This window comes from Mandrillus leucophaeus, unplaced genomic scaffold (genome assembly GCF_000951045.1).
Source record: "Mandrillus leucophaeus isolate KB7577 unplaced genomic scaffold, Mleu.le_1.0 Scaffold22, whole genome shotgun sequence".
Taxonomy (NCBI): Eukaryota; Metazoa; Chordata; class Mammalia; order Primates; family Cercopithecidae; genus Mandrillus; species Mandrillus leucophaeus.
The window spans coordinates 4772453-4788292 of NW_012102254.1; the positions used below are offsets into that span (position 1 = coordinate 4772453).

The 15840-nt window shown below is 44.1% G+C and overlaps 2 protein-coding genes across 4 annotated transcripts in view; one reads left to right on the plus strand and one right to left on the minus strand.

Moving 5' to 3' along the window:
• LZTFL1 (leucine zipper transcription factor-like 1) overlaps window positions 1–15840 on the plus strand; it is a 101780-nt gene that overhangs the window by 12479 nt on the left and 73461 nt on the right. The gene's annotated exons all lie outside the window — the stretch shown is intronic.
• CCR9 (chemokine (C-C motif) receptor 9) overlaps window positions 347–15840 on the minus strand; it is a 22380-nt gene continuing 6886 nt past the window's right edge. Inside the window, exons 2-4 of one of the 3 annotated variants that reach the window (XM_011981087.1) lie at window positions 8689–8737; window positions 6026–6111; window positions 347–2671 (exon numbers count right to left, since the gene is read on the minus strand). In XM_011981087.1, coding sequence (XP_011836477.1) covers window positions 1583–2656 — 1074 coding nt within the window. In that variant the 5' untranslated portion in view covers window positions 2657–2671; window positions 6026–6111; window positions 8689–8737 and the 3' untranslated portion in view covers window positions 347–1582. The remainder of the gene's footprint in view (window positions 2672–6025; window positions 6112–8688; window positions 8738–15840) is intronic. The other 2 variants (XM_011981086.1, XM_011981088.1) reach the window with 2 other exon arrangements.

Below are 15840 nucleotides of genomic sequence, written 5' to 3' on the forward strand. Positions count from 1 at the left end.
ACTGGGGAAATTAAATGCTTCCTCTAGAGCAAGTGGCAAAGTCAGGGGTGGTTTATGGTGCTGTTCCAATAGTCCTCCTTGGAAATTCCATTTGACTAACACATAAAAGCCTGAGGAGTAAATTTGGACAGAGGAGAAATAAAAACTTGTCAGCCATGATAGTTTTAAGGTATTTGGAGATCTTATTTCCATTTCCTTATTCCCATTGCTTACTCTTCACATTTTTTTTAAAGACTAGTCAATTGCAGTAGAGAGAAGCAGGGAAAGTAGAACAAGGAGTTCAATCTGTAACTGACTGAACAATCAGTTGAGATAACTCACTACCTTCAGACCAGCCTTCACACCCTTAATATATCTATTTGATCTTTAATTGCACACACTTAAAATATTGAGACAAGGTAAAGAAAGTGACAAGTAATTAATGTTTCATATACACATTAAAAAGCACTTTTCCAATATGCTAAATATTTTCAAAGGTGATACATTTTGCCAAATTGTGAAAAGAAAGACACGAAAGATTCAAAGGTGAATTCTATTGTTTTTTTCAGCCTAATCTCTAAGTTAAAAGCTTTTAAAATGTTGCCACGATAGAGTAAGAAAAGGAGAAGCATGGCAGTAAATAGCCTTTCCAGGAAGGCCTGTGCTTCACCCCTTTGCCCTCCCTGGCTGCTGCCCGTATCTGCTCACTTTATTCCTCCTAATAAAGTGGGCCTCGGGAAGAAGAGGGCCAAGAAAACCAGCCCATTTTCTAGGGAGCAGACGGTGGACCCAAAGCAAGTGCCACTCAACAGAACAAGCTTACAACAGGGCCAAGGCTGGCTTCTGCGAACCCAGCTGTTATAATCTCCCTGCTCAGGCCATGGAGGGACACTGTCACCATACCAAGGAATAAGTGGAATCCTTGTCTAGGTCAAAACCTCCAGCAGGACAACAGACTTTGGATGTCTTGTGGGTGGGGCCAGTTGTCCAGGGGTTCACTGGCCAGACCTGCAGATCGTTTCAAAATAAGAACAAGGACCTTCACTGGCCCAGAACAGAACAAGGAGAACACAAGGAAATTAGGTCTGAGATTGCCTGGAAAGGTTCTAGACCTGGCATGGGTTATCAGGCTCAGGAGCAGGGTAGAAAATTTCCCAAAGATGGACATTTTCACGAAACCTTCTGCTTTTGTAGTCTGTAGCAGCAGCCAGTGCTTCTGTGTCCCTTTTTGGAAGAGGCAGCATGAGGACTGAAGCCACAGAAGTTCACAGCGGATGGAGAAAATCCAAGGGCTCCTCCAGAGGCAGCGACATTGACGCTCCGGCGAGTGGCAAAGCCAGGGTGCTCCACAGTGCTGGTCCTTAGTACTCCTTTGAGAATCGCAGGCATCACAGTCAAGAGCCAATCAACAGCCTCCTTGACTAGTCAGTCGATTTTGAAATACTTGCTTTGGCAAATTCTGACTACAAGTAATCATATTGTTCAGATTCATCCCTTTTTGAGTTTTCTTTTCTCTTTCACTCTCTCTGGTCCCATCAGTGGGGAAACTGCTTCTATATTTCTCATTTCTTCCAAAAGGACCATGCACCTCAGAGAAGACCCCTCAGAGGGAGAGCGCTCCTGAGGTTGTCTCCAGCAACATAGAGGACAGCTTCAAGCTTCCCTCTCTCCTTGTAAATGAAACCCACTGGGCCTGGCTGATGCAACCCAAGTTCTTCAGGGTTTTCATAAGATCCCGACGGAATCTCTCACCCACAAAAACATACAGAACAGGGTTCAGGCAACTGTGGAAGAAGGCGATGGTCTGGGTGACCTGGAAGCAGATGTCAATGTTGGTGGAAACGGCACAGCTGGAGATGAACATGGCATAGGCGTCAATGGTCTGCACCAATAAAATGCAGTTATAGGGAAACTGAGACAAGACAAAGACGGTCAGGACAGTGATGGTCACTTTTAGGGCCTTGTGCTTGGACGACTTCTTGGCTTGTATCAGGGTGTGAATAATGATGGTGTAACAGCAAGCCATGACCATGAAGGGGAGGAAGAACCCCAGAATGACCTTCAGGGTCAGGACAGCTGACTTCAGTTTGGTGCTCTCGTCGCTAGGGTAAACCATGGTGCAGACAGCAATGCCAGATTCCTCCTTGATTTGGCTGTATAAGATTTCTGGGATGCAGAGCGCAGCTGCCAATACCCAGATGGTAAAGCAAACCATTTTGCTGTACAGAAGCCTTTTCTCCCTCCAAGTGTGTGCTCTCATGGCCTGGGCAATAGCGATGTACCTGTCCACACTGATGCACATGATCAGCAACACACAGCTGTAGAAGTTCATCTTGTACATGCTGTTGACCACCTTGCACATGAAGGTCTGGAATTTCCACTGGTCAGCGGCGGCAATGGCCCAGAAGGGAAGAGTGACAAGAAAGAGGAGGTCAGCAATTGCCAAATTCAAAAGGAACATGTCGGTCATGGTCTTCACTCTTGTGCAGTACCAGTAGACCAGGATGACCAGACTGTTGCCCAAGGCGCCCACGATGAACACCAGCCAGTACAAGGGCGGGAGGAAATGGCTCGCAAACTGCCTGACATTGTTTTTCTCACAGTAGAAGTCAGTGAAGTTGAAGTTAACGTAGTCTTCCATGGAAGAGGTGGATTCAGAGCCATAGTCATCAGCCATGTTAGGAACAGGGCTCTGCAAGGGGACACAAGATGGCATTAGGTCAAGGAAAATATTTTGAAGGTCGTGTCTGATGGCAGAGACATGGACCTCTTGACACTTCCAACCTCAAACACCTATGGTAAGGCCAAAGACATGTAAGCATTCTGAGGCCTAGGCTGTAGGCATTCTGAGGACATCTGCTTGGGTTGTCACGTATTTATTTATTCAACAGATGTTTGTTAAGCACGTACTGTATGTTGGCTACTGTGCTATGCACCAAAGAAACTGTAGTAAATAAGTCAGATGTGTGTCTTCACTCTCAGGGAACTTACCTACCCATAGAGCAACCACAGAAGTGAACGAACGTTTATAGTGTGCGTGCCGAGTGCTCTGATAGGCGAGAGTGCCTCCACACTATTGACGGGGAGTTTTATCAAACTGTGGGTTTGACTGTGATCATCCTTCTCCTATCCAGTTTTTCACTGACCCTAAAAAAGGTCAGCAAGGGCTCTTAAACTCATCTGGATCCCAGTCCCCTGAGTTTCCTGAAAGCTCCGGGAGCACCAGCATACACCCACATACACATGCACATACACGTACACACACAGACACTCTCAACCCACATACACACACAAGCACCACGACCTGCTCTATAGTTAGCAGGACCCATGGTCCAAAAATTATTAGGAATTTCAACACATCCAGCATTCAATCAAACAAGCAGCACTTCTAAGCACAGGGCCCCTGTGTGACTGTGTGGGTTGCACAGCCATGAAGCTGGCCCCAACAAGCACACACACTCACATGTACATGCATACACATAATACATACACTTGCACATGCTCTCATGTACACAAACCTGCCAACACTCATGCTCACGCGCACATATATACACGCTCATTCATGCACACATATATATGCGCATATACGCGCATACACACACACACTTCTTACACTTTTTGGGGGTTCCTGAATCAGAAGCCATCCTAGAACCCCTCCCATGGAAACAGGAAATGAGGGCTGGAAATGAGACCCTGAGATGTAAGCCCTTGAGTCAAACCTTGGGTGGGGAATGAAGGACGTGGACTGCCCATGGAGGAGGAGGGGAGAGTCCCTGCCACGCCTGCTACATTCCTTCCAAAACCTCTGCCCACAGATCCTCAAGCACTCTCACTTCCCACCAGTTTCCCTCCCAGCGCTCCCATTAGGATCCCAAATTCCACCAAGGACTACCAGCTCTCACTTCCTTTCCTTGAGGGACATTCCTTGCCAAATCTCATCTCTACTTTTATTTCTCCTGAGGCAAATGTGGTAGTTCAATTCATCTGGATGCATTTGGACTAGAAGTCACCCAAAATCCACAGTAAGTTTTTATTTTGTTTTGAACAGTTAATATTAACAAATATATAAGTACAAAGATTATTTTATGTACTTAAATGTTTATATTTAAATAACCAAATATTCTCTACCTTCTGTTAGCTGGGCTCTCCCTGTCTGTATACATTGTAATATTCATCTATTTCTAGTAGAGCCGACCAGCATTTCCAAACCATGTTTTGGGTGGAACACTAATGGTTAAAATAGTTGAGAATCTCTGCTGCATATTCCTTCTTTGAAATTCACAATACTCCTGAGCAAGTTGAAGGATCTGAAAAGTCCTACAGAACTTGTTTTATTATTTATTTATTTGTTTGTTTGTTTGCTTGTTTGTTTGTTTTGAGACGGATTTTCAGTCTTGCTGCCCAGGCTGGAGTGCAATGGCGCCATCTCGGCTCACTGCAACCTCCACCTCCCAGGTTCAAGCGATTCTCCTGCCTCAGCCTCCTGAGTAGCTGGGATTACAGGCGCAAGCCACCATGCCTGGCTAATTTTTTTTTTTTTTTTTTTTTTTTTGAGACAGAGTCTCGCTCTGTCACCCAGGCTAGAGTACAGTGGCACAGTCTCGGCTCACAGCAAGCTCTGCCTCCCAGGTTCAAGCCACTCTCCTGCTTCAGCCTCCCGAGTAGCTGGGACTACAGGCGCCCACCACCATGCCGGGCTAATTTTTTGTATTTTTAGTAGAGACGAGGTTCACCATGTTGGTCAGGCTGGTCTCGAACTTCTGACCTCATGATCTGCCCACCTCCGCCTCCCAAAGTGCTGGGATTACAGGCGTGAGTCACCGTGACTGGCCCAGAACTTGTTTTATTTTAATTGCACATTAGCACAGTAAAGACTCTGAGAAATCCTTCAGAATCAGTTGAATTTTGTTTAGCAGTGTTTTCAAACCTTATTGGAATATAGAACCTGTTGTGTGTGTGTTTGTGGAGGGCTTCTTAGATATCAGGGCTCACTGAGCTGATTGATAAAGGACAGTAGATGTTAGTCCTATTTGGGCCTTGGCTGGCAGGAAATAGCAGGAGGACCCAAGGTAACTTGGATGACAGCTGGGAAAATCTGACATCTAGTCCTGACTCCATCTCCAATATGTGACCCTATTGCAAAAAGCGGGACCCAGGAGCAGGATCCTGGAGGTGGCTCTTCAGGCCAGGGCAGCTGGAAATGGCCCACTACTGCAAAGAACTAAAGAAAACTCATCTCCCTATTTTATATGGGATTAGTCCCTAGGCCTAGTTCATCCATTTCAGTTTACACTTTGGCGCTTATCTGGAAACCCAGCCTCTTGAGAGGACAGACTTCCTAGGTGACACACATTTTAGAGACATGCCAGGAGAATCCTCCAAACGCTGGACACGGGAACCAGTTGCAATCATGGTACCACTAAGACAGTCGTCCTGTAGGAGGTGAGGTTTGAGTGGACTTTGAGCGAAAGAAGTACTTGAGAATAGAAGGAAGACTGTGAAGAGCACGGAGACCCCAAAGTGGACATCACAGCAGGTTTAAGAGGTTGGGAGGATGACCTTTTGGAGGAACCTCAGTAAAACCCAGTAAAACCATGCAGATGAGCAAGTACCAACTTGTGAATCCACAGATGAATAGGTGCTAAACTTGCTCTTGAAGTTTTTGTTTGTTGTTTGTGGGTTGGTGTTTTTTGGTTTTTGTTGTTTGGGTTTTTTTTTTTTTTTTTTTTTTTGGTCAAATAGTTTTAATAGACTCTCACATGGGCCTGAGCCCAAGGCTGTGAAACAATCGCAAACAGCCTCACAGATGAGGGCCCAGGGGTCTTGCTGCATGGAGTTGCTTCTCCGGTCCAGCAAGCCTGCTCTCCTCCTGCTGCAGCTCCAGGTAGCGAGGAGCAGCACAGACAACGGAGAAAGAGGAAGGCAAGGGAGGAAAGAGGGCATGCTTGGCAAAAGGGCAAGCACAAGAGACAGCTTTGGTTCATGGGGAGAAAATGAGACGGGGGGTGGGGAGGAGGGGCAGGTAGGAAGGCCAGCGTCACTTAGCTGTTTTAGTCCTGGGCTAAGGTGCTGGAAGGAGGTGGATTCCTGGGCCAGCGAGGGAAAGTGATCTGGAGCGGGGCCTGGAGGAGACTGTAGAAGGGGCAGAAGGGGAGAAATGTGCAGAAGGCCCAGGACCTGGGTGACCCAGCTTTCTCCACGGCCCGGCGAGTAGGCACAGCCAACACTCCCAAGACTGAATCCCAGACAAGGACATTGTGTCCTGCTGGAAGCCCAGGGGCATGGTTTTCCTGCTGGGTGAGGATTAAGGACCTCATGCTTTTGTATGAAGTTAGTTAGTTAGGTTAGGGACTCCCCAGGCATATTTTTTAAGTGATTGAATTTTACACCCCAAATCTAGATTTATATAAAATGTGTCAGGACCACAAGAGGAATCCTGGAATAATACCCACTGTGTCACGACTCTCAGACATCAAATCCTCTGGAAATCCTCCAGTAAACGTAAACAAACCTCAGTGCACAACCAGGGCAAGGGCCCCATCCTGCCTGTCTGTGTCCCAGACAAGCCTCTGAGCGCGCAGGCTGTTGCTCACACACAGGCATGTCCTCTTCCCTCAGGAGTCCTGGGCTCAGAAGCAGCAGCCCAGGCATCCTGGTTGTGAACACCCAGAGCAGGAAGAAGGTCCCAGAGCTTTCCAGGGCCTCCTTCTCTGACTCATGTGTTCTTTGGAAACCCTTGGCCAGACCCAGGCTCAAGATTCCCCTCTCTGGGGAATGGACAGAGAAAGGGCAGGGACTGTGCTTGCCAAGGCTTCCATTGTGCCTTAGCACCAACAATGGGCACAAGGGAATGGGAGAGATGGAATAAGAGAGGGCACAAGAAGGAGAAAGGTGGGAAAACAATGAATTTGTTATCAGGAGGGATGCTGGCAGACACCTTGGCCCCACACTTGAGAAAGTATTAAATCCCAACAATCAGACCTGGATTTCAGTGCTTTGACATTCACCCTGAGGGAGCAACCCAGCAGAGCTATGATTGCTGACAGCACCCCTCAAGGGCTCTTCCTCCAAATCTCTATGAGACCTTGAACCCTCAAACCACCTTCCCCAGTCTCGGTCTCCTCATCTGTAAACGGGACTCTGCCTTTACCGTGACACTGAAGGAATGTGGGGCACCTGCATGGGTGACTGGCCCAGCACATCCTCAGAAAGGTGGCCACAGGGTGCCACGGCTACTTTCCATGGAATGTGGGAGTCAGGGCCACAGGGGTCCTATCTTCTTCCCATTTAGATGGCACCAGACTCCTCTGATTAGAGAAGGTCATTATTGAGGTGCAGTTTCCTTCTTATCTGGGGCTGCTTTGCAGAGTTTGGCTATTATCCAAGATCCCAAATGATAAAACCAAATGACTGGCAATCTCAGAAGCAGCCCTGGCTCTGCTGCCTTCATCTACTTCTGTTTCCACAGCCTCAGGTATTGAAAGGTGAATTTAATGCAGGAGAAACTGAAGAATCTACTTTTGGTCAGAAGAATAGTTACTTCACCAGGACCAAATTAATTACTTTTTTGTTGCTATGGATATAGGTGCAATTAGGTAACTACACATATGTAATACTAATGAATCATTAGCATATCATAAATAATTTAGTTGATGAACTGTCTCAACCACCACTCTCTTTAGATCATGGAAACCTACAATGTACTGTGAGGCAGTTTGTTAGCCCACCTGCTAGGAAGTCTGGATTTCAATTATCTACCTGTAAAACCCAGGTTTTCCCTTTGAGAAAGGCAAAATTAAAGCCCTTAGGTAATTTTGTAAGGCATTTATGAATCTAACAAAAGCATGGGAAATTAATTTGATTCTATACTTAATTACATTGGCTGTAAAGAAAAAAAGATTCTCTGGATTATGATTTGATTCACCAATTTTTTTTTTTTTTTTTTTTTTTAAGACAGAGTCTCACTTTGTTGCCCAGGCTGTAGTGCAGTGGCATGATCTTGGCTCATCGCAACCTCCACCTCCCAGGCTCAAGCGACTATCATGCCTCAGCCTCCCAAGTAGCTGGGATTACATGCGCATGCCACCACACCCAGCTATTTTTGTATTTTTAGTAGAGATGGGGTTTCGCCATGTTGGGCAGGCTGGTCTTGAAATCTTGGCCTCGGCCAGGTGATCCACCCGCCTCTGCCTCCCAAAGTGCTAGGATTATAGGCATGAGCTACCGTGCCCAGCCTAACTCACTAATTTTTGTTCAGCTCTTGACCTTTCAGGGGAATGTATACCGTTATGTGTTTTCATAAGGTCTACATAATGTTATGCAAGAAACACAACTAATGTGCCCACCATGGGTTTTTTTTAAAAGCAAATTACATGAATTATCCCTTTACCTCATTTGTCTGAGTTTTAGAACAGGCACATGGAACTAAGCACACCCTAGTTAAAGGTCATTAAAAACCCTTAGCTATTTATAACACCACATTTTCCTCTGTCTCCACAACATACCCCAAAGCGTAGCTGCCTCTTTGCATTTGCAAAACCTTCTGTGCTGGACAACAACCTACCCAGTAATGGGCATTGCCGGGCAGAGATCTTACCCTGGGAAACCACACAGATAAATCCTTCCCCCACAGTGGATCCTTCCCACACCCCCTAAAAAGGGAAGATGAGCGTGTATTTTGAGGAGCCGGAGGAGCATGGCTGTACTCACTGTGAAATCTGTGGGTGTCATGGTGCGTCAGTCAGATGCAAGTCTGCTCCTGGAAAAGGGACAAACATCAAAAAGGGGACTGGCTTGTAAATGTATAGTAACAACCAAATGCCAAAAAGATGGAGATTAAATGTTAAATCTGTTTGTTCTTCTGAAAACAATATGCCAAGCAGGAGTTAGAGTCTATATAGTGTTCTAGGTTTCAGAATCATCGCAGTCGTCCACATAGAAATGCAAGAACCTTTCCTCTGAAGTTATCATTCACTTCTTTGACTCTGAGGGCCACCTGATTCTAGCATTTGTTTTCTTTCTACTTAGACAATAATTAGTGCATCTCACATCCACACATGAGGAATGGCAGGGGGGCTGTTAAATTTTTCCCAGCCCATCCTTTCTACATTAGCTCCCTTTCCCTTGATTGAGCTTCTCTGTCCCGTCCTGTTTTGCTGACTGGTTCCCCTTCCTCTGCTCTATCAGCTAAGGGACTCACCGAAGCTAACAGGACAGTGGTCGCTTTGAGAATGCCCTGGGCTCTGAACTCCCCAGGAAAAGGGCCTTTGAGTAACCAGGTGGCAAGAAGAACATGAGGGCTGGATGGCGTCCGCTTGGGTTGGGGCCCCCTCCCTAAGAGACCCAGTGCCCCCAGAACCCACCTTTCTCCGCTTTACCCTGACTTCAGCAGGAAAAGGAAGTCCTAGGTTTGTGTACTAAAGAAAATGAGTTCCAGTTCTCTAGTGCACAGCGCCTCGGAACTGACTGAAATAAATCTCGAGTTGTCATTTTCATGTGTTTTGAATTTCTTTAAAGCCCACCCCTGTATAACCGAAGAAACAACAGCTTGACTGCCTTCAAGGACGGAGTCTGTGCCTGAGCTGGGGCATTTCCTTTTATACTCTTAGCAAGTACATTTCAAAGAAACCTGTCCAGCGTCACACCCCAAGGTTCTCGAAAAAAATAATCTCTTTCATAAATCCAATCCTAACCTGTTGGCTTCCTTTCCATAACAACATCATGACCCCACCCTGCTTTTCTGAAAGTACAGTGGTTCCCAATGCATAATGTGTGGTAAAACCACTTTGGAAAACTGGCAGTTTCTTAACACGTTATTCACGTACTCACCATGTGATCCAGTCATCCTACTCCTAAGTATTCACCCAAGAAAGTTGTAAGCATATGTCCCCATAAAGACTAGTATGTGAATGTTCATTACAGCTTTACTCTGTGGTAGCCAAAAACTGCTAACAGCCTAAAAGCCCATCAAGTAGTAAATGGATAAGTTAACTTTGAAATATCCATCCAATGGAATAGGGAATGAATGACCGATTCACACAGCAACATGGACAAGTCTCCAAACAATTATGCCAAGAAGCCAGACCAGAGGGAGTTCATACTGTATGATTTCACTTGTATAAAACTCTAGATAATGCAAACTAATCTATTGTGATGGAAAGCAGAATCACTGATTTCCTGGCAATAAAGAGAGAGAAGGGGAGGTGGCTGGGCATGGTAGCTCACACCTATAATCCCAGCACTTTGGGAGGCCAAGGTGGGTAGATCACCTGAAGTCGGGAGTTCGAGACCAGTCTGGCCAACATGATGAAACCCCGTTTCTACAAAAATACAAAAAATTAGCCAGGTGTGGTGGTGTGCGCCTGTAGTCTCAGCTACTCAAGAGGCTGAGGCAGGAGGATCACTTGAACCTGGGAGGCAGAGGTTGCAGTGTGCCAAGATTGTACCACTGCACTCCAGTCTAGGCGACATAGCAAAGACTCCCTCTCAAAAAAAAAAAAAAAAAAGAGAGAGAGAGAGAAGTGGAGCGTGGGAGGGCAGGAGGGCAGGTGGATACAAAGAAAACCTCAGTGGGGGATAAATATGTTCACTGTCTGGGTTGTGTGAGAGCTTCACAGGGGTGTATGTATGTCAGAACGCACATTCTGCATTGTAATATTTGCAGTTTATTGTAACTGGACCTCAATAAAGCTGTTCAAGTGAGGCAGGGAAAGCAAAGTACGACGAAAACATTCTGGTTTTCTTCACTTCTCAGTGTCGTCTCTGGCTGCCAGCAGGCCCTAAGGAGGAAGGCAGCCAGAACTTCCTCCTGGTAACCTCTCGCTGGTAGCTTTTCAAAAGTGCACTGGAGTGCCTTGTGCTGTTATAGCCACTATGGACCCACGTGGGTTTTTTTTTTTTTTTGGTTTGTTTTTGTGGGTTTTTTCCTTTTATTTTAGCTTCAGGGGTATATGTGCAGGTTTGTTATATAGGTAAATTGCACTTCATGGGGGCTTGGTGTTTAGGTTATTTTGCCACCCAGGTTAATAAGCATAGTACCTGATTGGTAGATAGTTTTCTGATCCTCACCCTCCTACTTCCCTCTATCGTCAAGGAGGTCCCAGTGTCTGTTGTTCCCTTTTTTGTGTCTATATGTACTTAACGTTTAACTCCCACTTATAAATGAGAACATGTGACATTTGGTTTTCTGTTCCTGTGTTAGTTCACTTAGGATAATGGCCTCCAGTTCTATCCACATTAAAGGACGTGATCTTGTTCTTTTTTATGGCTGTGTAGCATTCCATGGTGTGTATGTACCATATTTTCCTTCTCCAGTCTATCGTTGATGAACATTTAGGTTGATTCCATGTTTTTGCTATTGTGAATAGTGTTGTAATGAACATGCATGTTCATGTGTCTTTATACCCATGTGTTTTTAAGATTAAATTAGATAGATGATAGATAGATAGATAGATAGATAGATAGATAGATAGATAGACGACAGACAGACAGACAGACAGATAGATAGATAGATAGATAGATAGATAATTTGTGTGTATATATATGTGTGTTTCACATACATATTTCCTGGCTCTGTCTGCTGAGAGGACCTAAAAGCAATGATACACAACATAGTGAGTGCCTAGTGCCCTGATCTTGGAGTCTAAACACCTTTCTCCACTAAAGCAGCCAGGACTCCTTGGAGACATGTAACTACATGTTGATGGTGTTGGATTTGAAAACCAGCTGGTTGGTCTTCAAACTCAATACCACCAACGTGGAAGCAAACCAGTGTCACATTTGTCCTAAACAGTTGAGAAGGGAAGACACAGCATCTTTATTCCTGGAAAAAATGTCGACCTAAATCAAAGAATGAGGAAGCATCAGAAAAACCCAAAATGAAGGACTTTCTGCAAAGTAACGGCCAAATATCAAGGTCAAGTGACACAAAGAAAAACTGAGAAACCATCTTAGGTTGAAGGAGACTAAAGAGACAGGACAAGTAGATGCAATGCAAGAACCTGGATTTGGTCCTAGAGTGGGGAAAAATTAATTCTGAAGGACATCACTGGGAAATTAAAGGTCTTACAATAGGCACTGTGAATTTGATGATAGTGCTGGATCCGTGTTAAACTTCCTGATTTTGCTGACTGCGTTGTGGTTTTACAGGAGAATGCCCCTGTTCTTAGGAACTGTCCCCTGAAGTATTTAGGGGCAAAAGAGCACAGTGTCTTTGGCATATTCTCAAAGGATTCAAAACATATGCGAAAAATGCAAAAAATTAATGAAAACACATGTATATAGACAGAAGGAGAATAATAAAGCCAGTGGGACAAAATGAGAACAATGGTTTGGGTGAAGGGTTTATAAGCATTCTTTACACAATTCTTCACTTTTCAGTAAGCTTGAAATTAGATACAAGTAAGACTCACAATACATTTTTAAAAGAAGAGGAAAAAATATTTTGGCAATTGACCCTAAGACACAAGAAAGCCTGGAACAGGACTGTGTCTGAAATAAAAATGAGTAGCCCCAGCCTCCGGCCGTGACCTTACCCAGCCACCTGGGCATGCACCGAATTTCACTGCAGCCCTCTGGGGGCCAGGAAAACGCTGGCATTTATCTGAAAAAAGACCATGCTTTTCTTTTATGACTTTTTTTGTTACAAAAGTAACACATACGTTTGTAGGAAGTTTGGCAAATACACAAAAGCCGAGAGGAGAAAATTAAAATCACCCATAATCTTCCTACCCCAAAATAACGACTTTTAACTTTCTGTTGTTTTCCCTCCCAGCCGTGTTTCTATGAATTCGTACACTTTGAACTTTTATTTTCTTTTTCCCACCTAACAGATTACAAGCATTTCCTTCATCATTAAACATTCTTCAGACAGGTGAAGGCATCAGCTACATGGCATTCCGACAGGGGCTGTGCTCCAATTCATTTAAACATTTCCCTCTGTAGGGCAATTCACCTGCTTCTAACTTCTTTTTGTAGTTATTTTGAAATATTTCCCAGGTGAATGAAAGATGCATTTTCTTCAGAAAGGTTGTATTCTGCCCCTTTCCTCCTAAGCCAAATAACTAAGAACTTTCCCAGGCACTATTTTTGAACTGTTCTGACATCTTCAGCTCTGTGGAGTGATTGCTTCCTGCGTGGCATGACTCCAGGTGCCATCAAGAAGCCCAGTGAGCCTCTGTTTTGAAATAAGGAACTCACTCAGCAAGCAGAAAAGCAGCCCCTTTGGAGTTGAGAATTACTCTTCTTTTTTCTCCCCCCGATGAAAAATGCCCAGTTGAGTTGGGAAGACTTCAACTCAGCAAATTTAATTTTATTACAGCTTGGGGAACAGGGAGGTTGATTTTTGAGATATCAGTTAGAAAACACTTTATATATATTTCTAATACCCAGGGCTTATGTCACCTCCTTTTTGCTTGCATGAAAGGATTGAATATGAATCATGTAATATCTGAGAAAAATTCCCAAAGAAAGAAGCCACAAAAAGAAGAAAGAATGGCTTTGGTTATAGTGAGTAATAGCAAGGTTCAGACTGGAAATAGCAATAGCTGGTAATGTTGTTGGTAAGAGTTTGGAGAAAAGGCCTCCACACTGCTGTGAGGAGTATACATTTATGTGATCTTTTTGGAGGGTTAAGCCATATCTGTCACAATTTACAAAGCACAACATCTCTGATTCTGCAGCACGTCTGCTTGGAATTTGCCCTACTGGTATTCTCACAAAAGAACACAAGGGTCCAGGTGTGGGGATACGTGTTGGAGCAGAACAAAAATTGGAAAACAACTTAAGCATTCAGCAATTGGTAATATTATGACACATCAATCCAATAAACCACGTGTACCCAATAAACAAGGATGGTCCTCATGCTGATAGAAAAGAGGTCCCCAAGACTATAAGATGAAAATGCAACATGTAGGAAGGCTTATGTTGTGTGATCTTTTTTTAAAAAAATAAATAGAGAAAGACACACACCGCACCGCTCACTAGCATCGAAACATTTTCTGGAAGGAGACTGAACCACGATGACCAATGGAAAATGAATTCATGTGTTCATTTAGATTTTGCAAACTATTTAAATACCCTACTAAGTGTGTGAAATTTTAAGAGCTGTCATAAAAATAACTTGTCAGATTTTTTAAAAAAGAAGAAGCCCAGTGCTCTAACGTTCAGCACACCTGTTTACAAAACTCATCTAGAGGAGGAACTTGTAGCCTGCTCCAGTTACCGCAGAAAGAGCAAGTCTAGTAATTACATTCACCATGGCTACTTTATGCAACTAAATTGTGCACTAGCTTTCTATAAAGGTTTGTCTTTATTTTTTTAAAAAATGGTAATATATAAATACAAGCCAGGCAAGATGGCTCATGCCTGTAATTCCAACACTTTGGGAGGCTGAGGCGGGAGCATCTCTTGAGGCCAGGAATTTGAGATCAGCCTGGGCAACATAGCAAGACCCGTCTCTACAAAATTTTTAAAATATGCCAGGCATGGTTGCCTACCCTGTAGTCCCAGCTACTCAGCTGGCTGAGGCAGGATAATTGCTTGAACCCAGGAGTTCAAGGCTGAAGTGAACTAACATTGCACCACTGCACTGCAGCCTGAGTGACAGAGCAAGACCCTGTCCCTAAAATAAATAAACAAATAAATAGTATATATAATGTAATATAATATATCATAGAATGTAATATATTACATTTTATACAATATGCATCTGCTTCTGGCTCATAGAAAATTTGGAAAGAGCCGAAGAGTAAAAACAGGACCTACCCCTCCCTAGACTCCACATCTAGAACCTCCAGACAGCCTTGCCATCTATTTCTCTTTCATTTTTGTCAGAATACATCTCAAATATTTTATTCTCCCACCTACTAAGTCTCAGTGCTTGCTTTCATTTTCTTCTTGCCGCTGAGAAGGAGGGAAAAATATAGGGGGGAAAATCCCACATTTGACCGAACATACTGAGAGCGAGGACCATCTCAGTGGTCTGTCAGGAGTGCATGGGCAGTTGACTCAGCACTGCAGCAAATCGCTCCGTTGCTGCTCAGTGAGGCCTTGTTGCAGGTGCCATGGGCCACCCATCGAACCCACTTATTCAATGTGCCTTGAGTACCTGATACATTTATTTGGCTTAAACAATGTATAAGACATGATCCATGTCCTCAAGAAGCTTGCATTCAAGTACAGTGGGTAAGTCATGGCTGCAAATAACAACGAATGGAAAATGCTATGAGTTGTGCTAGGAATTGGAAGGAAGAAGTCATGTCTCTAGCTCTGGGGAAAATCCAGGAGGGCTTCATTGAGGAAGTGACATTTTTGCGGGTCCTTGAAGGCTGAAGAGCATGGAGACATGCAATGAGGAGAGGGAACATTGCTCCAGGGTGGGAAAACATATGGACAAAGGAATGAAAGCCAGAAAGCATGGGGTATGTGCAGGGACCTGGGAGATAAAGGAAGGGAGAGAGCTGCTAATTCTCCAAAAGAGAAAAGTACCTGTTAGAAAAGTTAGCTTGGAACCTATTATTATCCAATCATTATTTTTGTATTCTCTAACATTCTTTTTTTTTTACTTTTTTTTTTATTATTATACTTTAAGTTCTAGGGTACATGTGCACAACGTGCAGGTTTGTTACATATGTATACATGTGCCATGTTGGTGTGCTGCACCCATTAACTCGTCATTTATATTAGGTATATCTCCTAATGTTATCCCTACCCCCTACCATCTCCCCAAAATAGGACCCGGTGTGTGATGTTCCCCTTCCTGTGTCCAAGTGATCTCATTGTTCAATTCCCACCTGTGAGTGAGAACATGCAGTATTTGGTTTTTTGTTCTTGCAATAGTTTGCTGAGAATGATGGTTACCAG